The sequence below is a fragment of the Gopherus evgoodei genome, chromosome 1, assembly GCF_007399415.2.
Source record: "Gopherus evgoodei ecotype Sinaloan lineage chromosome 1, rGopEvg1_v1.p, whole genome shotgun sequence".
NCBI classification, from domain to species: domain Eukaryota; kingdom Metazoa; phylum Chordata; order Testudines; family Testudinidae; genus Gopherus; species Gopherus evgoodei.
Window position 1 is genome coordinate 219,182,047 of NC_044322.1, and position 23,342 is coordinate 219,205,388.

The window sequence follows — 23,342 nt, forward strand, 5'->3', positions numbered from 1 at the left end:
AGAATCCTGTAGTTAAAAAGTGTTCTTAAAATGTAGAAGTCTGTTAGTTATATACTTAGTGGTATATGTAAAGGTGCATGTGTTGTATTAATCTGTTTATTTTAAAGTTCTAGAAGGAAATCGCTGCCAGTGAGCTTCCCCACTGTCTGCAATTTGGAGGGCGTGTCATAAACAGATAGCTAAGGGTTAATGTCTCTTACACCTCGAAAGAATTACCTGAAACACCTGACCAGAGGACCAATCAGGAAACCAGATTTTTTCAGATCTGGGTGGAGGGAAGTTTGTGTCTGACTCTTTGTCTTGAATCTCCTTCTTGGCTATGGGAAGTGTTTCTCTATTTCCTGCTTTCTAATCTTCTGTGTCCAAGTTGTGAGTACAGAGATCATAATACAATAGGGGTTATTGTTTTTTCTTTTGTATTTACATGGTATAGTTGCTGGAATGTGTTAAATTGTATTCTTTTGAATAAGGCTGTTTATTCATATTTCTTTTAAGCAATTGACCCTGTATTTGTCACCTTAATACAGAGAGACCATTTTTATGTACTTTTTCTTTCTTTTTATATAAAGCCTTCTTTTTAAGACCTGTTGGAGTTTTTCTTTAGTGGGGGAACTCCAGGGAATTGAGTCTATGCTCACCAGGGAATTGGTGGGAGGAAGAAGTCAGGGGGAAATCTGTGTGTGTTAGATTTACTAGCCTGACTTTGCATTCCCTCTGGGTGAGGCGGGAAGAGAGATTAGCTCTCGGTACTTCTGTTTTCCAAGGCTGGAAACGGGGAGGGTGGAATCCCTCTGTTTAGATTCACGGAGTTTGCTTCTGTGCATCTCTCCAGGAACACCTGGAGGGGGGAAGGGAAAAGGTTTATTTCCCTTTGTTGTGAGACTCAAGGGATTTGGGTCTTGGGGTCCCCAGGGAAGGTTTGGGGGGACCAGAGTGCCCCAAAACACTCTAATTTTTTGGGTGGTGGCAGCTTTACCAGGTCCAAGCTGGTAACTAAGCTTGGAGGTTTTCATGCTAACCCCCATATTTTGGACGCTAAGGTCCAAATCTGGGACTAGGTTTATCACAGGGCCTGACAAGCTTTGCTTGTGTTTGGATTCTGTAAAGCAGAGGAGCAGGTGAAGTTTTGCTCCCAAGGTGTGTGTGTGATTCTTTGCACAGGTGTATGCTGCAAAATTAGGTCAGTGTAATTACATTACTTAAGGGTGTAAAAAAATTTACCACCCCCTCAAGCAATGCAATTATATCAGCCTAACCCCAGTGTAGATAGTGTTGTATCAACAGGAGGGCTTCTCCCATCAACATAGCTTGGGGAGGGACTTGGTTAGTGAAGACCCAGAGAATAGGTGGCCCATGACTCTTGCATGTGGGGAGGCTGGGCATGAGCACTGGAAGCTCCGTAGAATCTAGTCCACCTCTTGCTCGCTCCTCACCTCCCCTGAGGCCTCCTTGCCTGCTGCTTGTGCCTCTACACCCTGTGCCCCAAGGTCTGCCCACCACCCACACCTCTCTGCCCTTCCTGTGATACCCATCCTGCCTGCCGCCCACACCTCTCTGCCTCTCCCCTGAGACCTGTCCTGCCTGCCACCCACACCTCTCTGTTCCTTCCCCTGCCCAGCCCAGCCCAGCCCACCACTTTCACCTCTCTGCCCCTCCCCTGAGACCTGCTGTGCCCACCTCTTTCTTCATGCTGCTGTTGTTATTCCATGAAACATCAGGGATGGAATAAAAAGCTGAGTTTACTCCAGAGTGAGGAAAGAAAGGAGCCACCAACCTCCTGGCAAAGCTCAGTGCCCCAGAGAAAACCTGCCCCTGCTATCGCAATCACTGATGTGCTGGGGATATGACGGGAAAGGGACTGTATGAATTAAGGCAGGCCCTAGGGGATGGGAGGAGCGGGGGCCAGAGCACTGAGGGCTGGCAGGGAAGTGACTCTGTACAAGCGGCCCCTCCTTAGCCCATCTCTGCCGCCCTGTGTCTGTGTCTTCCAGCACTGCTGGCCCCACTGACAACCCCCTTCCACCAGCTCTGACTCCCATCAGGAGCAGCAGATCGAGCTCCAGGAAAGCACGTGCCCCCTGGGAACGGGACAGGGGTCAAGTGTCCCAGCCAGAGCGGGAAGGGGCAGCCCAGGAGTTCTCAGACTGGGAGTTACAACCCCTCATGTGGGGGGGCGTGAGGTTATTATGTGGGGGTCACAAACCACCCAGCTCTGCAGGCAGCAGAAGTAAGGGTGGCAATGGAGCAAAGTCTGCTGTGAAAAGTGATATTGACAAATGTCTTCACACCCCCAGTATTAAACAGTAATTATTTTAAAACCCCTTTTCTGCTTATAACAATAATTCAATCAAAGTGTGTTCCAGGCTTAATTTAAAAGTGGTGACAAAAGTTAAACTCATTTTAAAGAATTGGGTTATAAATTAAACATTTAAAATAACGTTAAATATGAAAAAATGTGTTTTGAATTGATAGGCATGGGTCGCACTCGGCACCTTGCTTTGTGCAAGGGGTCACCAGTTCCAAAAGTTTGAGAACCACTGGGTTACACAGGGAAAGAGCAAAAAGAGACACTGAAACAAGCCTGCAGGGGAAATACCCGGGGAGAGGGGTTCCCAACTCACAAATCTGCCCCGCTCCATTTACTGCCCCCTCCCTGGGCTGTATCTCCATTACCAAGGACATCACAGATCCCCCTCCCTGCCAAGGGTGCTTGCACAGGTAGTTCCTTGGTGCCAGGCCTCTTTACTGAATAATTGCATAAATTCACTAGTGCTTCGCCCCTTTCCTCTGCTTCTTTCTGTGACCCTTCTGCCAGTTGGAGTCAGCAGCAACATGGCCCAGGGTTCAATATCTTGGGGATTCTTTTTAAGAACACAACACAGAACCCGCACAAGCCCCCACCCAGTAATCTAGGACAATCTCACACCACCCCTCGGTGTCTCTAGAGGCAATACTTCCCCTAGCCAGCACTGAGTCTGAGGCTGTGTCTACACTACCAATGCCAATGATGGGTTCTGCTTGACAACGATTCACAGCAGTGCGGACCGACACGCGTTCATTTTCATCCTCTGAGTCAGGAAACCCAGAAAAGCCTCTGCTTTTGTACTGGGGCAGGCAAAAATAAGGTGACGCTAAATTATTCTGATTGCTAAAAGCAGGTTTAGGGGGTTGTGTATTTTTTTTTTTTAAAAATCAATACTGATCCTTCTAACTAGCAGCATGAGATAAAGAAAAGAACACGGACACATCTTGTCAGTAACGGCTAATGTCCTAAACGGGAAATCAGCACCAGTTTGTAGCTGGGGTAGCATACTGTCTAATGTGCATTGGTGTGGTGACTGAGTGGTTAACCAAGCAGTGACAATCCAAGGAGGTTCTCTGAGTCAGTTTCACTCCTGAGGAGATTCTGCACCAAAAAAATTAAAATTCTGTGCACAATATTTTAAAATTCTGCAAATTTTATTTGCCAATAAATAAATATGGAGGCTCCAGCATAGTTGAAGGGAGCAGAGGAGGCTCCAGCATAGTAGAAGGGAGAAGAGGCTCCTGGATGCACAGAGGTGGGATATCACCCTGCAGCCCCCTCTCTCCTCCAGGGAAACAGACTTGGTGCTGAGGCTGCACCTCTCTGCCACCTACTCCAGGAGCCCCAGAAAGACTCCCCAGAACTGCTCATGAGGGGTGCATGACCACTCCTGTGGCTTCCCTATCAGAAAGTCAGATCAGCTGGCCCTGGGGGCTCCTGCCACTACTACTGGCGGCACAGTGGGGCTAAAGCAGATTCCTGCTCACCCTCGCTCTGCACAGCACACCATTCCCAGAAGCATCTGGCACGTCCCTGTGGGGTGTGTCTCTCACGTGCTGCCCCTGCCCCAAGTGCCAACTCTGCCATTGGAACTGTGGCAATGGGAGGTGCATGAGTGTTGCCTGTGGGTAGTGGCCCCAGGAGATCCCCTCCTGGCCTTCTCCATGTAGAAGTTGCTGCTAGATGTGGGTGTGGGTCACTTTCAGGAGCTGCCCAAGATAGGTGCCACACCCTAACACTCTGCCCCAGCCTAGATCCTGCACGCACCCAAACTCTCTCCCAGAGTCTGCCACTGCCCCCCCTGCAACCCAACCCCATGCCCCAGCCCAGAGCCCACACCCAAACTGCCCTCCCAGGGTCTGCCCCCTGCCTCCCCTGCACCCCAACCTCCCGCCCCATCCCAGAACCTGCACCTCATGTACCCAAACTCCCTCCTAGAGCCTTAGGCAGAGGTTGGGGGGAGGGGAAGGGGCAGGACTTGGACCCTTTCTGGGCATCACCAAAAGTTATATAAACCTGGCAACCCTGAGCTGGAGCCCTAGTCACTGCACAACTCTCGCAGTCCAGGAGGGGACTCTGTGGGGCAGGGCTTTGCTGGGGCTTTATTTCTTCCTTTAATCATGGTGGAAGGGTGAACAGAGAGAAAATTTGTTCTTTTCTTTGCAGAACACACGCAGGCAGCTGGATTATTTCCAAGGCTGGAATAAAACCCAAGCTAGCACAGGATGGTTTTGATTCATCAATCCCTGGGTTATAGGCCCAACACACTGCTGCTGGGCCACTCTGCTGTAGGGGGAGGGGGCTTCCTGCAGGATGTATTTCCAGTGCAGTTCCCAAGCTGTGCCCTGGCGAGCTGTGCCTAGGGGATTTAGACGCTTTAGAGGCAGGTGATTGACACGGGCTGGGTCCCATCTCCAGCGCTGACCTGACACGTGCTCGCTGCATTCTCAGCCAGGGGCTCCTTGGTCTGATGGTTCAGCAGCACCAGCCCCTACCCCTGCTTTTCTCCTGGGGAGACCCAGCCCCTCTCCTGCCCCCTCTGGGCTGAGGCGGGTCCCTGCTTCCCTGCGTGTCCCAACCCCCCTGCGAGGGGCCCGGGGGCGGGGCCAGGCCCGGAGAGGAGCCGCCTCTTCCTGCCCGCGCCCCTGTGTGCAGCAGCGGGGCGATGGCTGGGGCCGGGAGCGCAGCGCGGAGGCTGCTCCAACCCTGCAGACGGCGGGGCAGCGCGGGGCAGACACGCTCCTGCTGGGAGGGGCCGAGCCCGGCTGCCTGGTTCGCTCCCTGCCCGGGCGGGTCCCCGAGCTCCCTGCGGCCGGAGCGGGGCTGTGGGGGGCGAGTGTCCCGGGCGTGGCGGGGCGGAGCAGCCCCTGTTGTGGGGCCGGGGTGGCAGAGCCGGGGAGCGGCTGGGCCGGGAGCTGCAGGAGGGGTCCAGAGTGCGAGCTCGCTGCAGAGCTCGGAGCCCAGGCTGGGCCCAGGAGCTGGGAGGGATCTAGGGTGTCAGAGCCAGGCGGAGGGGGGGCAGCAGCTGGGGGCGGGGACTGTGGGGCTGATGGGAGTTTGGGGTGGGTCAGGGCTGGGGATTGGGGATGTTCGAGGGGCTCCATGTTCAGATCTGGCCCTGCGGGAGCTTTGGGGGCTGGAGCTGGGAAAGTGGGAGAGTGTCTGAAGTTGGCTGCTTGGTATGTGGGTGAGGCCCCGGGGAGCTGGAGGTTGGGCTGCACCCCTGTCACTGCAGCCTGGGGCCCTGCGTTTCCTCTGGAAAAAGCTGCTCTCTGTTTCACCATCTCCTCTCAGTCTGAGTCCCAGGGACCCTGCACAGGCGTCTGCAGGGCAGGGCGGGCCCTAAAATCTGGCAGCTGGGAGGTTTGCAGCAGTTTCTAACCCTCCCTCCCCTGCTTCTTTCAGGAGGTGCCACCAAAGCATCTGGACCCTCTGGGGAAAGAGAGAGAAGCAGCCAAAGCCAAGGAGGAGCAGCAAAGTGAGGAGCTGCTGGTAGGTGTCCAGAGCCCCCCGTCACTGAGCTTTGTCTGGCATAAGAATGACCTGGTGAATGCAGGGCCCACCCTGCCCGCCTCAGCCAGGGACCCTTCTGCACTGGAGCCCAGGGAGAGGGCAGGGTCAGACACAGGGGTAACATGATGCCCTGAGGATGCAGGAGGCTGCTTGGCAGGAGAGGGTCAGTCTATGTTAGTCCAGAGCCCCTGCCCACAGGCTGGCTGGATGTCACAGTGACCAGGGATCCTTTCTAGCTCCTGGGGGGATGTGGAGGAAGGAGATGAAATGTGGGCTGCAGAGATGGAGGATTTGGCTCAGTGCAAGTTGATGAGGTTTTAGGGAGAAGTGTCCCTCCTGTTGGTGATGTACAGCTCACCCCGGCCCTGATCCCGCCTCCCTTCCTGGAATAAATGAACTTCCCATCACTCACTGCAAGAGATCTTATGTTCTGGTAAATAACTCTGCCAACCACCCCAAGGCACATTTATGATTTTCCCTAGGTACCGAGCAGATGAATGTCAATGTTGATAAACGCAAAATAATACACATTGGAAAAGATAATATCAAGTGGACATAAAATGATGGGGTCTAAATTAGCTGTTACCATTCAAGAAAGAGATTTTGGAGTCACTGTGGATAGTTGTCTGGAAACATCCACTCACTGTGCAGCGGCAGTCAAAAAACCAAACAGAATGTGGGGAATCATTAGGAAAGGGATAGACAATAAAACAGAAAATATCCTATTGCCTCTATATAAATCCATGGTACCTCCACACCTTCAATACTGTATGCAGATCTGTCACCTCATCTCAAAAAAAACAAACAAACAAACATTGGAATTGGAAAAGGTACAGAGAAGGCCAACAAAAATGAGGAAGGGTCCAGAACAGCTTCCGTCTGAGGAGAGATTAATAAGACTGAGGCTATGGCTACACGCCGCAGCTTTTAGCGACACGGCTCTGCCGCTACAGCCGTGCTGTTAACAGGCGCACAGTGTTGCTGCTGTTTGTCAGCAGGAGAGAAGTGCCAGTGTAGACAAAGCCTGAGACTGTTCAGCTTGGAAAAGAGATGACTAAAGAGGGAAGGGAGGATATAGTAGAGGTCTATAAAATCATGACTTGTGTGGCGAAAGTAAATAAGGAAGTGTTATTTATTCCTCATAACACAAGAACTAGAGGTCACCCAGTGAAATGAATAGGCAGCAGATTTAAAACAAACAAAAGGAAGTATTTCTTCACACAAAAAACAGTCAGCTTGTGGACCCCCTTGCCAGAGGATGTTGTGAAGGCCAAGACATTAAAAGAGTTCAAAAAAGAACTAGATAAGTTCATGGAGGATAAGTCTATTAGTGGCTATTAGCCAGGATGGGCAGGGATGGTGTCCCTAGCCTCTGTTTGCCAGAAGCTGGGAATGGGCGGCAGGGGATGGATCACTTAATGATTCCCTGTTCTGTTCATTCCCTCTGGGGCACCTGGCATTGGCCACTGTCAGAAGACAGGGTATTGGGCTAGATGGACCTTTGGTCTGACCCAGTCTGGCCGTTCTTATGTTCTATGTTCCCCTGTTACTGAGCCGCCCTCTCACTGTTGCAGAAACAGACGGCAGCCAAGAGGCAGAAGATCATCTGGGAGTGGCAGGAGCTGCAAGGGTTTCTGGAGGAGCAGGAGCAGCAGCTGCTGTCCCAGCTGGAAGAGCTAGAGAGAGCCATTGTCTAGAGAAAGGATGAGGGCATCTGCAGCCTGTCCTGGGCGATTTCCCTGCTCAACGAGAGGGGAGGAGAGAAGGGCCAGCAGCCGCTGAGCCAACCCCTGCAGGTCAGGCTGTCATTGCAAGGATCATACGCAGCGTTTCCATAGGTGCTTCTGAGCCCTGGACCCCAAAGCACTTTACAGAGTGGGATCAGGGGCATTATCCCTCTGGGACAAATGGGGAAAGTGAGGCAGAGGGAGGGGCAGAGCCCTGCCCAAGGTCACACAGTGAGTCTGGCAGCGGCGCCAGGGATGGGCCCTGGGAGTCCTGGATGCTGCAGCCCAAGACCTTCTCTCCTGGAAATGACTCTCTGCATTTGCACTTGGAGGGTGAAATCCCCTTCCCCACCATGCTGAGGTCCTGAGACAGGCCCACGGCCCCTCTCACTGCAGGTTAATTGGTATAGTGGGTCCAGGGACCTTCTGGGTCTCTCAGCACTAGGCAGAATTTGATTCTCAATGCAGAGAAATATGTTCTGCCTGTAAAGTGCCCAGGGAGAAGACTTCTGCAGTGGCGACCTGCCTGCAGGGATTGCTGGGGCTGCATAGGGGAAAGTCCCTGGTGGGGGGCAACTGCTCTGGGAATGTAAACCTGAAATTCCCCTACTGCCCGAGGCCTCAATGGTGACCCCTGCAGAGCAGGAGGCCTCTCCACCCAGGGACACTCCCCCTGATGGCTTCCTCTTTTTCTCCCTCTTTAGGATGCTGGGAGCACTGGGGGCAGGTAAGTCCTGAGCTCCATTTCGCTCCCTCATGGGCCATTAGGTTTGATAACTGCGCTGAATATGAAGCTGTCTGCTGCCCTTGGAGCGTGTGATTCTGGCTCCCCTAGTGGCTGACTCGGGTAGGAGAAGAGTCGGTTACTGTCTGATCACTAATGAGGTCACAGCAGGGCTGCTAGACACAGGGCCGATGAGACAGACCAGGCCTGTCTCCTGGACTGACGTGGCAACATCACGTATTCTGAGGGCGCAGAATCTCAGCTTTCATGTTTGTTAAAGTGAGTTGCTGGCCCCCAGCACCTCCCCAGTGTAAACGGAGACAGCGTTGCCTTGCTGGGGCTGCCAGCAGCCTGAAGCTGTAGCTCAGAGAGCATGAACTCTCCTGTCGCCTGTTAATGTCACCGGGATGTCAAATGAAATAGCAACACTTTGATATCAACATTCAACGTTTCCTGGCTGATCACTCGAGCAGGTGGAACAGGGAAAGGGCAGGAGTGAAGCCTTTTGGGGTGGGAATAGCGGGTTGCTGTAGTGAGGGAAGAACAGAGGAGAAGTCACAACAACAAGGAAGCAAGAGAGAAATGAAGAAAGGAGGGTGGGAAAGGCAGGGAATCACAGGAAAGAACCAGTAGGGCCCTACAGGGTGTCCGGGAAGGGGCTGTTTTCCTCTTGAGTGATGCTGAGTGTGACAGACAAAGACTTGGCAAAATACTAAGAACTAAAATTTTATTTCCGATGCAAAGGGCAGATTCTCCCCTTGTTGCTTGTACGTGGGTGTCCCATGGAGAGCAGTGAGTGTTCTGCTGTGAATGGAGCAGGGCACAGAGTCCTAACCTGATGCCGTGGCCCACTGACCATAATGGACAGGGCAATCTGGCCCTCTCTGCCAAATGAGCTGGACACCCCAGGACTACTGCTTCAGCTGAAGGGCTTGAGGGTTTTGGTATTTAAGGACCCATGTTCATTCTCTGCTGGAGCCCTGAGCTCTCTCTGTGGCCACTGTCAGCATGTAGGACATGCCCACTCTTTGGTCTGTGTCTCCTCCCTTTCCACATAATCCCAGTGCTGGTGCCCCTTGTTACTGCAGTAAACCAGCGTAGGGGATGGCTCTGCCCCCCACAGAACCAGAGCGTCCCTGAGAAAGCTCCTGAACAATGTCTCCGTTCCTTGCTCTAGTGTCTCCCCACTTCCCGTCTCTCTGGGGAGCACAGGGCTGAGGTGACTCAACATGACAACGACCATCTCAGACTAGAAAGCTCAGATCCAGGTGTCCTGGAGTTTTGGGTGTTGCTGGGCTCAGGGTCTGGGGCTCAGGCCTATTTCTCACCCCTCCTTTCCCCAGCAGAGAGGATGGGATGTTTCGGAAGCCAGAGCCGTCATTTGCAGAGCTGGAGAAGAGACTAAGCGATTTCTCTCTGAAAAGTGCCATGCTGCAGGAGGCTCTGCTGGGATTCAAAGGTGAGTTGGAGTCTGTGGGTGGCGTCTCCTCTGGTTAGAGCAACCCTCGCCCTGGGGAGGAATCAGGGACTCTAGTGATGTCACTGATCCTCGGCTCCATCTCACAGCCCAGCTCAGCGAGTCGCCCTTCCCCATGGAGCAGCCCTTTGGGGCTGGCTCTATCTGCAGCGGCTGCGTTATCAGCATCTGATCTCTGTCATCATCTCGTAGTTAACAGCAGTTCCATTAATAAGCAATGAGGATTTATCCTCGAATGTGAGGGCCTGAATTCTCACCTCTCCCATCTTCTCCTTCCCCTAGAGATGCTGCGACGGGGGCTGGGGAGCAACACAGGTACGTGTCTGTCTCTGACTGGCCAAGGGGAGATTTCAGACCAATAACCGTGTTAACAACAGGGAATCGCAGCCTCCAGCACCTGGAAGCTGTGTAACAATGGGAAGTGATGTTACTTTGTTCTTTCACCACTATATTTTCAACTGATTGTCTCTTAAATATTTTAGCTCATCAATGTCACATAAGCATTTAGAGTGTTTTGCAGGTTTTTTAGTACTCATTAATTTTTTTTGCCTTTGCTTTCTTTAATTATTGCATTTTTTACTGACTACATTCATTTTAAGAATTTTAATTTGCCGTTTTAATTGCAGTAATATTAATAGTGTTTTTAATTAAGTTTGCATAGTCTGATCTTAAAGCATTTTTGCAAAGACCACTAAGGTCTTTGACAACTTTTCCTGTGTTTGAGTGACTGCTTGATACTTTAAAAAAAAGAAATACAAAGACTGAGCTTTTTTTTTTAAAAAACATATTTATTTGTAAGTTTGTTAGTGTAGTTAGAGTGTTTTGGCTTTTTAAAAAAAATATAGAGACTTTTTTTGTTGTAACTTTTAAAATTGGTAATGTATTAATTTTTTTAACTTATAATTATTTTAGTGCACTATTTAGTTCTTGTGACAGGTTGTAGCTGATTTTTACACTTTAAATAAATAAAACAGCTGTTAGCATCTAATTTGATTAAAATAGCAATTCAATGTGTGTATATATATATTTGCATAACCTGCATTTCTTTAAGAACGCAACGTTTGTTTGGTTCTTTTAATTAACCTTTTGCTCTAAATTTTTTTTTATGCTTACATTATGCCTTAAATACATTTATAGTTCTTGGAATGATTTTATTCATTTAAGATTGAATCTTAATTCCCCCCCCCCCCCCCAATACATTCCTAGCCATCCCGATGATGATTAATTTCTGGGAAACATCCTCAGCAGAATTATTTGAAGCTGTAGCACTGGAGAGTAAAGGCACAGAGGCTGTGGCTTGTGGGAAACAGGGTAAGTTTCATTACTAATCCTGCTCTTAAAAAGAGGGCTCTTTTTAGAAAACTAGTTTAACGTACAAGCACTGAGAGACTTTAAGAAAGTCACTAATCCCGGGAGCAGTGGGTCTCTTTGGAACATATTTTAACTGACAAGCCCTTGGAGCCTTTCTGAGAAACTATTGTCAAAATGAAGTGCAAATTAATGATCATGCATCATGAGGGGAAAGAGGAGGGAACACAAGTTAAAATATAATGAAAACAAAGTCTCTCAGAAAGGAAATGTAGCAGTGTTGCCATGTCAGGAGTGAGGTGGGAGATGATTTTCTGCCCCCCTCCCCCCCAATCTCTTTTTAAAAGTCCCAAAAAGGAATTAAAGTGGGTGGCATAGTTAATTTTTTATTATTCTGTTTACTAATTTAATCCATGTGCCTAAGGCCAAATGTGGCCTGGGTAACTTTGTTTCCACGTTTTCTTGTTCACCAAGCATAGAGCTTAGTGCTGGCCCTGAACGACATCATTAGCCCCTTTTGTTTCGACTAATTGAATTTTCTGTCGTTGGTCGTCTTGCACCTGTGCATGGCTTTCATGGCTGAAAAGAATTTAACCTGCTTTTCATCAACTTGTTGCTAGAGGGTATTGTAAGATCTTACGAACTTTTGTCGTCTTTTTACAGTGAAGTAAGGCAGAGAGTTCAAAATGTGGGTGTTATTGGAATTAACAATTCCCAGGGTTGGTCCATATATGCCATTGCTCTTGGCTCATTCATGCTTTGTCCGCGTACCATGTAGCACTCTCTTCCCATGTGTAGTCAATGCCAATACAAAAGAATGATCTAGGCTGGTGTTTCTCAGCTGGTGGTTTGCGACCCCCCGGGGGCTCAGGAAAGGCAGTCAGGAGGCTGTGATATGTTGAGTGTTTCATTATGATCTAAAGCAAAGAAAATCTCACTCCCCCACTCCTGCACTCCCCTGTTCATTGTGGTCAAGTGTTCTCTGCCAGCCTCTTGAAATATACAAGTTATATATAGACTCAGCACGGATGCATGTTGTATTCTTACTTTTTAAATAAATGTACAGGGGTCAGAAAAAAATTGACTGCCAGTAAGTGGTACTTGTTTACTTATTTGAGCGGTGAAATTAGGCAGTTTGCAGCTGTGCACAGTAACCCTTTCATTGCCTGTATCCCAGCCAGTGAGACTGAAACCCCTGCAGTGGTTAGTAGAGATGGGGATGAGGCAGAAAATTTGGATCCAAACCGGCATTCATTGCTGTCAGCAATCGCAGGAGAGTAAAGGAACCCAGGGATCGTTGGTCACTAAGTCTTCCAGGCAGAGAGAGGGGAGAAGGGGAAACAGAAGTCAGAAAATGAAGGAGAAATAAGCGAGGGTGGGGGGCAGAGGTCACAAGCTCCCAAACCTGCCCACATCCAGTCATAGAGTCATAAAGTGTAAGGCCAGAAGGGACCACTGAGTCATCTGGTCTGACCTCCTGTCTAGCACTGGCTGCCAACACCCCCCAGCGCCCACCCACTAAACCCAACAGCTGGAGTGAGACCAGTCTTGCAGCCCCCAGGATACTAGACTCTTACATGCCCCAGGCAGAGAATAGGAGGGACTGAGGTGCACCAATGCCCCAGACCCCTGCAGTGGCAGGTAAATGGTTCAGTGAGATATTTCTGGATAATCCTAGTGAGTGCCCCACACCCCACGCTGCAGAGGAAGATGAAACTCCCCCCACAGGTCAGTGACAACCTGACCTGGAAGGGAAATACCTTCCCCATCTCACCTATAGTGTGAGTTAGACCCTGAGCATGGGAGCAAGAACCAGCCAGCCAAGCCCCTTAGAGAGAGAAAGAGACTGAATAATCAGTGCCACTTCACAGCCCTGGTCCACCCCGCCCAATATCTTGTCATCTTTTCTGGCCATTCCTGAAGTTTCAGAAGAAGGAGATTAAAGAAACCCTCTCAAAATACATTGGGGGGGAGGGAATCCCTTCCTGACCCCTACCAGTAGTGGCTGAAACCCTGAAGCATGAGGGTGAGGAACATAATACATAAAATGGAAGTGAGTCTCACTTAATGTTTCATTGTTTGTCTCTATCTTCCATCTTAATATCACCAGCAAACTTCATTTTATTTCCCGTGCCAGCAAGGCAGACTTTGTCCTGTTCCTGCCTCTGCCTGGTCCCCACCGTTGGGAGAGTTGCCCTCAGGGTTTTAAAACTAGCACAGTGGGTTTAGTGCTAATGGGAAGGGCTGGGTCTGGGCTGTGATAAAGTGATGGAATATTTTCCCAGCATGTGAGTCAGAAACATCTTGTTCAGGGAAAAGGCCAGGGAAAATCATGATGTGACAGGAACTAACTACTGAAATCTTCCCTGTCACCCTTCTCACCCTGACAGGCAGCAGAGTAACACCCACCTTTGGCTCCAGATTGTCCCAGCCTCCCACGGGACAGGGAAGGGAACTGGCTGTTGTGGAGTCAGTCCAGGTAGGGATTATTGCGGGGTTGCTAGTGGGTTCCTGGTGAGGGGAGAGGAGCAGGAAATACTGAGGGCCTGTGATCTTTGGGGGAGCTTAGCATGGAGGTGGGATGGGGGTAGGAAATACCCAGGATGGAGAAAGGAAGGGGGACAAGGCATGTGACAAATTTGCTGGGAAACGTTTAACCCAAGTCCTGGATTCTGGGAACAGACCCATGGAGTCTGGGGGAGGAAATGACCCTATTTGTGGAATGGGGTTGTGTTGGGGGTGGGGGAACACTGGACAGCGCTGGGGAAATGTATCAGATTCCCCGTGCAAGAACATGAACCTACTGGCAAGAGGCTGCTAGGAGATTCGAAGGAGGGGGTGGGAGGTTACCCACCAGTGGGGCCTAGAGTAGATAATCCCTCCCCTTCCTTCCAGCTGCCGGCAATGGGAAGCCTGTTGGGATTCCTACTGGGGAGCCAACCCTGGAGCCTGCTGAGGGCCGCATCCCCCGCATCAGCCTCTGGCTTGTAGGTGTGTGACGAATGAGAAGACCCTTCCCCCTCTGTCTGCTAGGAGGGGGAGGGGATCTCTAGCTCTCCTCCTGTTTTGTCTCCTGTCTGCTCTGAGCAGGGTGGGGGTGAGACCTTGCTGACTCTCTCTCTCTCTCTCAGAGCATCCATTTGATTGGCTCCTCTCCCCCATGAATACTGGGGTTGTGAGTGGGACAGCAGGTTGTGAGTGAGGGGCTCTTGCTCTTTCAGGGGCTGGTGCCCTTCGAGGAGGTGGCTGTGTATTTCACCAGGGAAGAGTGGGCTCTGCTGGACCCCCATCAAAGAGCCCTCTGCAGAGACGTCATGCAGGAGAACTATGAGACTGTGACCTCGCTGGGTAAGGATTCCTGTCCCCTCGGTTCTTAGAAGGGGAAATGAAGAGTTAAGGTTCACGCCAGCCCCACAATGCCACCTCTGATCTGCCCTGTCTCAGCAACAGCCCATTGAGAGCATTGAAATGGGGCAGACTAGGTTCCTCAGGGTTCACGTGCACCTCCCTTCATATCACAGTCACAGCTCTGCCAAGCTGCTCCAACTCCTCCCTCCACCATCCAGTTACAGCTACAGCTGACCCTGTGCAGGGAATATGGGAGGGGAGAAGATGATGGGGGAGCTATTGCTTGTGGGGTGCCACAAGGTAGGGAAGGCTGAGTGTAGTGGGGGAAAGGGATAGGTATGTGGAAGACTAGAGGGAATCAGGGAGGGATGGGTACCATGGAAGAAAGAAGAGGTGAGGAATGAGAGACAGAATCTCCTGGGAACACGGAGTGTGGTGGTTTGGGGGAGTGGGAGCCTGGGAATGGAGAAAAGGGGTGGAGGTCCCAGCAGTGGTGTTGTTGGAGCTGGGGGGATTGGGTAGGAGATCTGGGATCCTTGGAAGTGGAAAAGACTGAGGATAGTGGGAAGGGGATGGGGAGTGGTTACTCCAAGGAGCAGGAAGGATCTGGTGGCAGTGGGAAGGGAAGGGAGGCAGATATTTGGGGCATTCCACTGAGAATGCTTTTGCCATAGTCTCTAATGACCTCTCCCTAAGCAAAGCTCAGAACCAGTGCTCCACTCTTATTCTTCTTGACCAGTCAGCCACCTTTAATACCACTGACCATGGTCATTGTCTTGACATCTTGTCTGCTTCCTGGTTCTCCTCTTACCTCTGTAACCACTTCTTCAGTGTGTCCTTAGGAAGATCGTCCTCACCTCCACTCCACTTTTCTGTGGGGGTTCTACAGGGCTCAGTCCTTGGTCCTTGGTCACTTCCTCTGCACTTTATCTCTAGGAAATCTCATCCCCAAACACAAATTCAGCTACTGTCCATATGCTGATGAATCACAGATCTACCGCTCTACTCCAGACCTGTCTCCTTCTGTCCAAACTGAAATCTTCGCCTCCCTCTGATGACTCCTCGTGGATGGCTAGTCATCAGCTCAAGCTCAACAGCTGAAATGTTGATCACAGCGCTCTTAATCCCCCAAAACAGCCCCCCCACCTCCTTTCTTGCTGTTCAACTCAGATGACAGAAGAGGTCCCAGAAGCCTGGAGAAGGGTTAACATAGTGCCCATCTTTACAGAGGGGAAAAAGGAGGAGCTGGAGCCTAGTCAGCCTGACCTCAGTACCAGGGAAGCTACTAGAGCAATGTATAAAACATTCAATTTGTGAACACCTGGAGGATGAAGGGGTAATCGATAGCAGCGAGCATGGATTTACTGAGAACATAGCATGACAAACTAGCCTGATATCCTTCTTTGATAGGGTAACTGGTCTGGTGGCTAAAATAGACCTGGACTTCAAAAAGGCTTTTGACACAGTCCCATGAGTAAGCTGGAGAAATGCAGGTTCAACAGAACTCCCATTAAGTGGATATGTAATTGGTTACACAACCGCAAGCAAAGAATAACTATTATTGGAATGATGTCAGATTGGAGGGATTTCTCAAATGGGGTTTCACAGGGATCTGTTTTGTGTCTGTTGCTATTTAACGTCTTCATTAACGACCTGGATGTAAGAATAGAGAACATACTGATCAAATTTGCAGATGACACAAAGCTGGGGGGGGTTGTCAACACTTTGGAGGCTAGAGCAAAACTTCAAAGGGATTGTGATAAATTGGCAAACTGGGCTATAGACACCAATGAAATTGAACAAAGACAAGTGTAAGGTGCTACAGTTGGGGAGAAAAACCCAATGCATAAATACTGACTGGGGGATAACTGGCATGGCAGCAGCACCACTAAGAAGGATCTGGGAGTTGTGACGGATCACAACCTCAACAGTGTGATGATGCTGCAAAAAGAAGCAAATGCATTAACAGAAGCATAGCATGCAAATCACAGATGGTGATAGTACTGCTCTACTGAGCACTGGTTAGGCCTCAGAGTGACTCCTGGGTCCAGTTTTGGTCACCAGTGACTAGACAGGATGTAGAGAAACTGGAAAGAATCCAGAGGCAAGTGACAAAGATGATCAAAGAGTGGAACACAAACCAGTGAGCAAAGGCTGATGGAACTCGATGTGTTTACTTTGGAAAAAAGAGTTAATGGGGGGGGGGGGATATGACAGTGGTTTTCAAATACTCGAAAGGCTGTGTGAGCGTGTGTGGCCGTCCTTCCTGGTCTGTCTCAGGGCAGAGCTGCAAAGTTTCCAAGCCCAGGTCCTCAGGCAGGGTGGGGCAGCAAACAATCAGGGGCTTTGCCCAGGGCACACACTAAACAGTCTAGCGTCCTAGCTCGGTGGACGGTCGACCAACACAGGCCTCCTGGCCGAAGGTGGGATGGCAGGAGATAGGGGGATCCTGGCCCACCTGAGTCCGCCGGGTCCCAGTCCCGTGCCCTAGCAGTGGCAGTGTAATCCACCACTGGATTATAGGGGGATCCGCCCACAACACCCTTACTTAGTGTCAGGCCAACACTCAGCCAGACGATGGTCTAGTTTCCCTTGGCTACTTCCTACAATCCCCAGGGTTTGGTACCTCTGGCCTCCATTTCCCCAGGGTCGGTGTCTGTGGCAGCCCCATCAGCTCATTGGCACCTCGACTGGCTAGTGACCCTGGTGGCCGCCCCAGCAGGTCCTCAGTGTCTGTCTCCCTCGGCAGCTCCAGCCCTACTGCCTTTTGTCCTTTTGTCCTTCTGCTTCCTGCCCCGCCCCTCAGCTTCTGGAGGGGTGGAGGTTGCTTTCCTGGCTCTGTAGCCCAACGGGCAGGTTGTGGTCCCTGCTAGTCTTCCCTGCTTCAGGCTGCTATACAAAGCATGGTGAACAGTTCTTCTCTCTTGTCACAGAGGGCAGGACAAGAGGCAGTTCAAACTACAGCACAGCAAATTTAGATTAAATCTCTTCGGTGCCACAAGTACTCCTGTTCTTTTATAAGATAGATCAAACCAGCCACAAAAGTAAACTCCTGTTTCACCACACTGGCTAACAAGAAAACATAAAGGCAGTTTTCTCAAGCATTCCAGTTCTTATATCACCACCAAAAACACTGGATTCAGAGATGAGTAGTTCTTTACAACCAGTGTCATTAAATAATAGTTTCTTCTGATCCCAAAGGGCCAGCCACTCCCAGGTGAATATACAACTTAAATCTCACCCAAAAATCATGCCAGTTCCAATCCTTTACTATCTAATATCTAAAGATTTACTCATAAAAAGAAAGAAAGGGGAGAGTTAAAATTGGCTAAGGGAATCAATTACACTCGTAATGGCAAAGTTCTTGGTTCAGGCTTGTAGCAGTGATGGAATAAACTGCAGGTTCAAATCAAGTCTCTGGAGTCCATCTACAGCTTGGATGGGTCATTCAGTCCTTTGCTCAGAGCTTCAGTGTGTAGCAAAGTTTCTCCGGAGGTAAGAAGCAGGATTGAAGATAAAATGGAGGTGTTTCCAGGGCTTTTTATAGCTTTTGACGTGTGAAGGGCATCCCATGGTTCTTTCTGTGGAAAATTAGAGCCACAGGATGGAGTTTGGAGTCACATGGGCAAGTCACATGTTCATGCCCCATTTCCCTCAGTCATTGCATGAAGCCATTACCTAGATTCCAGACAGCGCATTTCCATGACAGTCCACTCAGTGTAGATGGGCTTCTCCCATGATTCACTGTCAACCAAGTGTGTCTTGATGAACCACTTAACTTGAAAAGTCTCTCCAAGATGTGGTAGCTAGCTATCTTGTGGGTGTTACCCTGCTATGCTTATAAGAAGCACATGGGATCTTTTTCAGGGGAAAAGGCAATACACTGCATTTATTGAAGATACAACATTTAGCATATGCATTCAATCCCGCACCACATACACACATACTGTCCTGCCAGTCGATGTTATAGTTACCAGTCCAGATCAATCTAGTGGCCAGCTAGGTTGATCATGGGTAGGAGGAGCTGGGTTCTGTTGATCATGACACAATGCTCTGGGGAAGTCTTGGCAGGATGAACCCAAAGTTTCATGGCAAGGCACCCTGATCATATAGTGATTTTCCTTCTTTGGGACCAATGAGTTTTGCACCATCATGTTGTAATCAATTGTTGTTTGACTAGTGCTTGTTTTCTTAAATTGTCCTCCTCATCCTTTATCTTGTTCTTTCTTCTAGTTCCTCAGGGAGCTGTCCCATGTTGGTTTTGATTACAGCTATCTTGTCCCCACTAATAGGTGCCTGTCTCATCTTTAGAATCATCAGTCTGCCCTCCTCTGACATTTCAATAGGGGCATGTTGCAGCCTCCTGGCGCCCTTGTGTCTTTCTTCAGTTCCTTCCTCATACATCTGGTTCAGCGATAGCCTTCACACTTACCTCTTAACACACACATTCCTCATTCACACACAAAACAGAATTAATTTACACACAACATTTTGAATGGGAACATCAAATTGCAATTCAAAAGAAAACAACCATGGCATTCTTTTACTTATTTTAAAATGCTAAACCTGCAACAAATTGGTGACCCTCAAAGGTCTGTTACTGCCTTGGAATCAGTCCAGACACAGATTCTGGCTGATGTATCTTTGTCCGTTGGCCCATTAACCCATTCCTTTTTGTTACTCAAAAAGGGTGGCTGGCAGGATATGATCAGATCATACACCAATATACTTGATGCATGCTACATAATTATTAATTATCCTTCATTCCAAATTATATAAAATACCAACCTAAAATCCCACTTCTACATTTGGGGGAAGAGTTTGGGGGAGTTCAGTTCCTGATTTTTATTTGACCTCTCTCCAGCACTTGTTTTGGTTTGGCCTTCCCTTTTCCATGCCTGTCTGAGGTTTCTGTCTCTTGTCACAGCAGGTGACGTAATGGTATGTGAGAAAGAGGAGCAGAATTCTCAACAGGAAAATGTTGAGCAAGTGGATAAACACAGAGAATTATCACAAAGATCGGAAAGGAATGTGTCCAGGAGTCATGAACAGGGAAACTCCTGTGAGATTCAGCACAGACCAGAAAGAGAGTGCGGAAACCAGCCAGGAGAGAAAGTGGGTAAATATATTTCCTGTTGGCGAACTCAGAAGGACATCAAGGAAACCACAACCCAGCAGGAAATCCTCATGGGAAAGAGAAAAAATACATGCACTGATGGGAAAAACGTATGTGACTACTCAGCCCATATAAAGCATCAGAGAATCCACACAGGTGAGAAACCCTATGAATGCAGTGAGTGTGGGAAAACCTTCAAGCGCAGCTCACATCTTATTACCCATGAGAGAATCCACACAGGGGAGAAGCCCTACAAATGCAGCGAGTTTGGGAAAACCTTCATTTACAGCTCAAACCTTATTAATCATCAGAGAATCCACACAGGGGAGAGGCCCTATAAATGCCGTGAAAGTGGGAATACCTTCTCTTGGCGCTCAGCCCATTTTAGCAATCAGAGAATCTGCAGGGGAGATAAACATCATAAAAACCTCTAAGGCTATCAATACTTTTTTTCTTTAATATTTTTTCCTGATTCACACAGAATCCCTGGGCAATGGTCTGGAACTGCTCCCCACAAAGCCAGTCAGGACTTTGGGGAGCCTCCTCTCCCTTGGAGCAGACTGTTTTCAGGGCATGGAACTCACACGTCTTCAGCTCCTGGATCGCTCCTTAGAGCATTCAGCATCCTCTCCCTCTCCGTGCGCTTCCCACAATGAGACCGCCCCAGCGGGATCCTGGGGAAGTGACAGGGTCCTGCACCCCCACTTTGCAGTCAGACGTGACTCAGCCAGCCAGTAAAACAGAGGTTTATTTGATGACAGGAACACAGTCTAAGAAAGAGCTTGTAGGTACAGTGAACGGGACCCCTCAGCTGGGTACATTCTGGGGGGCAGTGAGCCAGACCCCCACATCTGCACTTCACTCCTCATCCCCAGCCTGCTCCAGACTGAAAAACCCCTCCAGCCCCTCCTCTTTTGCTCAGTTCCTTTCCCGGGCCAGGAGGTCACCTGACCTCTTTGTCTCCAACACCTTCAATTGGCACCTTTGCAGAGAAGGGGCCCAGGCCATCAGTTGCTAGGAGACAGAGTGTCAGGCATTTAGGTGCACTGGCCCTTTGCTCTGCTAGATACTTAAGAACTGCATAGGGGACTCTGAGGCACCAATACAGTATTCAGAGAAAACAAGAACATTCCTAGTTCGTCACACCCACATAGTAACTTTTAAAGCTCCTTCAGCTTGTCCAGATGAGTGGCCCATTTTTTTCCTTTTGATGTTCGCCCTGATTTGAGGTTTACCCATTGATCCTTTCTATCAGCACAATTGTCCCATGAGTAACTTGAATCCCAGGAAACAGGGAGCATCACATTTATACCATTTCTCCTATTGCAAAGTTATTGTTAGAGTCACAATGACAAAGATTGTATCATTGCCAGTTGTCCTCACGTTGCTCTGGGTTTTGCTGAAAAGCAGTTATATTGGGCACTTTTCAGATTATATTTAAATGAAGAGGAACAGGGACAGGAAAAAAAAGTGTTATTTCAGTCTCTGTGACACTGGAAGGATACGAGGTGACTCAGCGATTCCCTCCTTCTCCATCACTGCAGAACTGTTACGTTTTGTCTGTGCCATACAGAGTTTATTTTCATTCTATCCATCCACTTCTCCAAGTGTCATGTGATGAAGCATTCTCAGCTGTCTGTGCTTGGAGATGATGCTTTGACTTGTTTAATCCTATACCAGAGACGCTATAACTGGAGATAAAAGTTTCAAAGACCTGGAAGGGGATTTAAATGGATCCCAAACATAGTGTGGTTATTTGGAGTTTAAATCCCAAGTTTCATCTGAATTATTTTGGAAAACTGAAAGTTGTCTTGTTTTTTGTTTTGTTAGTCATACAGGAAATGATGGCTAATCTTGAAAGATTAATTTGTTTTAATTTACCCCCTGTAGTGTAAGGAGTTCTAGTTGAAAACTTCACTCCAAAGGTTGAAGTGGGAGAATGTGTGTGAGAAAGAGTGTATAAGAAAATATTGGCCCAATTTAGATTTTAATTTTTGTGTTTTCAAATAGAACTTATTTTGCTTAGGTTCAAAGTCAATTTCTAGTAAAAGGAAAACTACTTGAGGAGATAAATTGTATAAGTTTTTATCCACTTAGACTGTAAGGGTCACTGTCTTCCCCACTTTTCTAATTTGCAAAGGAAAGGTTTGACATCTATAATAGGATGTGTGTATGTAGGAAAGCTGCACTCATCAACCATCAGTATGAAGGAAAAGGCTGAAGTCCATTACCTTTCAGCTCAATAAGCAATCTAAAGGCTGGTCTATGCTGAAAAGCTATGTTGACATAGCCACATCTCTCGGGGTGTGAAAAGTCCTCTCCACTGAGAGAGGTAGTTAATGTGACCCAGTGTAGACAGTGTTAGGTTGTCAGAAGAATATTTCCAGTGTTCGAAATGTAGACACAGCCTTAGACAGATTGATCCCCTATGGGAAGCAAGTCATGACATCAATTCCAATTTTGACCCATCTCCCTGTATGTGAGAAAGTTACTAGCATGGCGGGCTGAGACAGCTGTCCGATCACTTGGTTCCTCAACTGTAACTACAGTTCTCAGTATCCATCAATCCAAAGACTGAGAGAAATGGAGAGTTCCAACCATTGTAATTTTAGTATCTTATTGTTCGTCTCTCTGTTTTTTGTGCTGGCCTTTCTATTATAGCAGGGTGTGACTGTATAGCTCAGAGCATGTGTGACAAAAGCTCATTGATGCCAATTGGCAAAGGGGTCACTGTTATTCACAAGCAACTCCTGTCTCAGACCTGACAAACTCACCACACCTAATACACTGCTTTTATGATATTTATCCAGGAAGCATAGCAGTGAGATCTCTACTGAAAGCTTGTAAATTATTGATACTCCTAAGCACTATGACAGGTGTGTATGAGTCATATTTAAGGAGTAATTTAAGTATATGGAAAATTATGCCCATGTGGTATTGTCATAGAATCATAGAATATCAGGGTTGGAAGGGACCTCAGGAGGTCATGTAGTCCAACCCTCTGTTCATGAAAGTGAGTCACCCCAGTCAAAGGTCTTGGTAGGGACAGCCCATTCAAGTGGGAGGGAATTGGCATCTGTCCCTTGCTAGCCAGTTATGTGATGTATTGCTGCATTGTCAACCTTTGCACTGACCCAGAAAAGCCAATGGAAAACCATCAAAGACAAACTATAGACATCAAAACCCTGTGGAAGTGACGAGGCCAATATGAGAATGAGGAGATCGCCCTTTCTGTGAGTAAAGACAAAAGACTGATTCAGTTCATAACAGGGTGGAGAAAAACATTCTGGGTACATTCATCAAGGAGATTCCTAGTGATTAGTGGTGCTTCATGAAAGGCAGGGCCCTGGCTCCTAGGAACTAGCAATCAGTGAAATTGACTGAAGTGTGAGGTGAAAATCAATTTAAATAGGAAAGGTAACTATTAAAATATAGGTTGCATTTTCTGATTTTGTTTAGTTGGTAATGGTTTCCAGCACTCACATTTGTTTGTTTAAATCTCTGTCCCTTATTAAAATTTTTTTTGCTTGTTCAATAACTGTACTCAAGTGCTGTACAGTAGCCATGGTCTACAGTAAAACTAGTAACCTGGGTTACTTCAGGAAGAGAGGATCTGGGAGTTCTCTGAGTATCTGCTGATCCGGGCTGGACCCCAGAGGGGGACATTGAAGGAACTCAGGGGTAAGGTTGGCTGCAGTAGCTCAGAGGAGGGTGCTTGAGTTCCAGCAGGCTGATGAGTTTGGTCACTAACATCCAAATGCAAAACTCCCTCTTCCTCATGGCAGATGGCAACAAGGAGACTCACAGCCCTCAGCACCCTAAGA

The 23,342-nt window shown here is 48.5% G+C and overlaps 1 protein-coding gene across 3 annotated transcripts; it reads left to right on the forward strand.

Moving 5' to 3' along the window:
- Window positions 1-4,992: 4,992 nt before the first annotated feature.
- LOC115636641 (zinc finger protein 3-like) lies at window positions 4,993-20,279 on the forward strand. 3 transcript variants are annotated; one of them, XM_030537010.1, is made up of 10 exons: window positions 4,993-5,077; window positions 5,711-5,797; window positions 7,393-7,614; window positions 8,250-8,272; window positions 9,616-9,728; window positions 10,029-10,061; window positions 10,953-11,057; window positions 13,445-13,533; window positions 14,276-14,402; window positions 19,330-20,279. In XM_030537010.1, exons 5-10 carry the CDS (start codon window positions 9,626-9,628, stop codon window positions 19,950-19,952), a joined length of 1,080 nt encoding a protein of 359 aa, XP_030392870.1. In that variant the 5' UTR covers window positions 4,993-5,077; window positions 5,711-5,797; window positions 7,393-7,614; window positions 8,250-8,272; window positions 9,616-9,625; the 3' UTR covers window positions 19,953-20,279. The 3 variants fall into 3 exon arrangements, with proteins under 3 accessions (XP_030392870.1, XP_030392882.1, XP_030392876.1); XM_030537022.1 differs by lacking the exon at window positions 4,993-5,077 and having other exon boundaries at window positions 5,159-5,797; window positions 19,333-20,279; XM_030537016.1 differs by lacking the exon at window positions 4,993-5,077 and having other exon boundaries at window positions 5,161-5,797; window positions 9,613-9,728.
- Window positions 20,280-23,342: the final 3,063 nt, after the last annotated feature.

Excerpts from the sequence above, each read along its gene's own strand:
- LOC115636641 (XM_030537010.1), top strand. The coding sequence starts at position 9,626 with ATGTTTCGGAAGCCAGAGCCGTCATTTGCAGAGCTGGAGAAGAGACTA. Across the intron at positions 9,729-10,028 it reads GGCTCTGCTGGGATTCAAAG|AGATGCTGCGACGGGGGCTG; the intron begins GTGAGTTGGAGT and ends TCCTTCCCCTAG. Across the intron at positions 10,062-10,952 it reads GGGGCTGGGGAGCAACACAG|CCATCCCGATGATGATTAAT; the intron begins GTACGTGTCTGT and ends ATACATTCCTAG.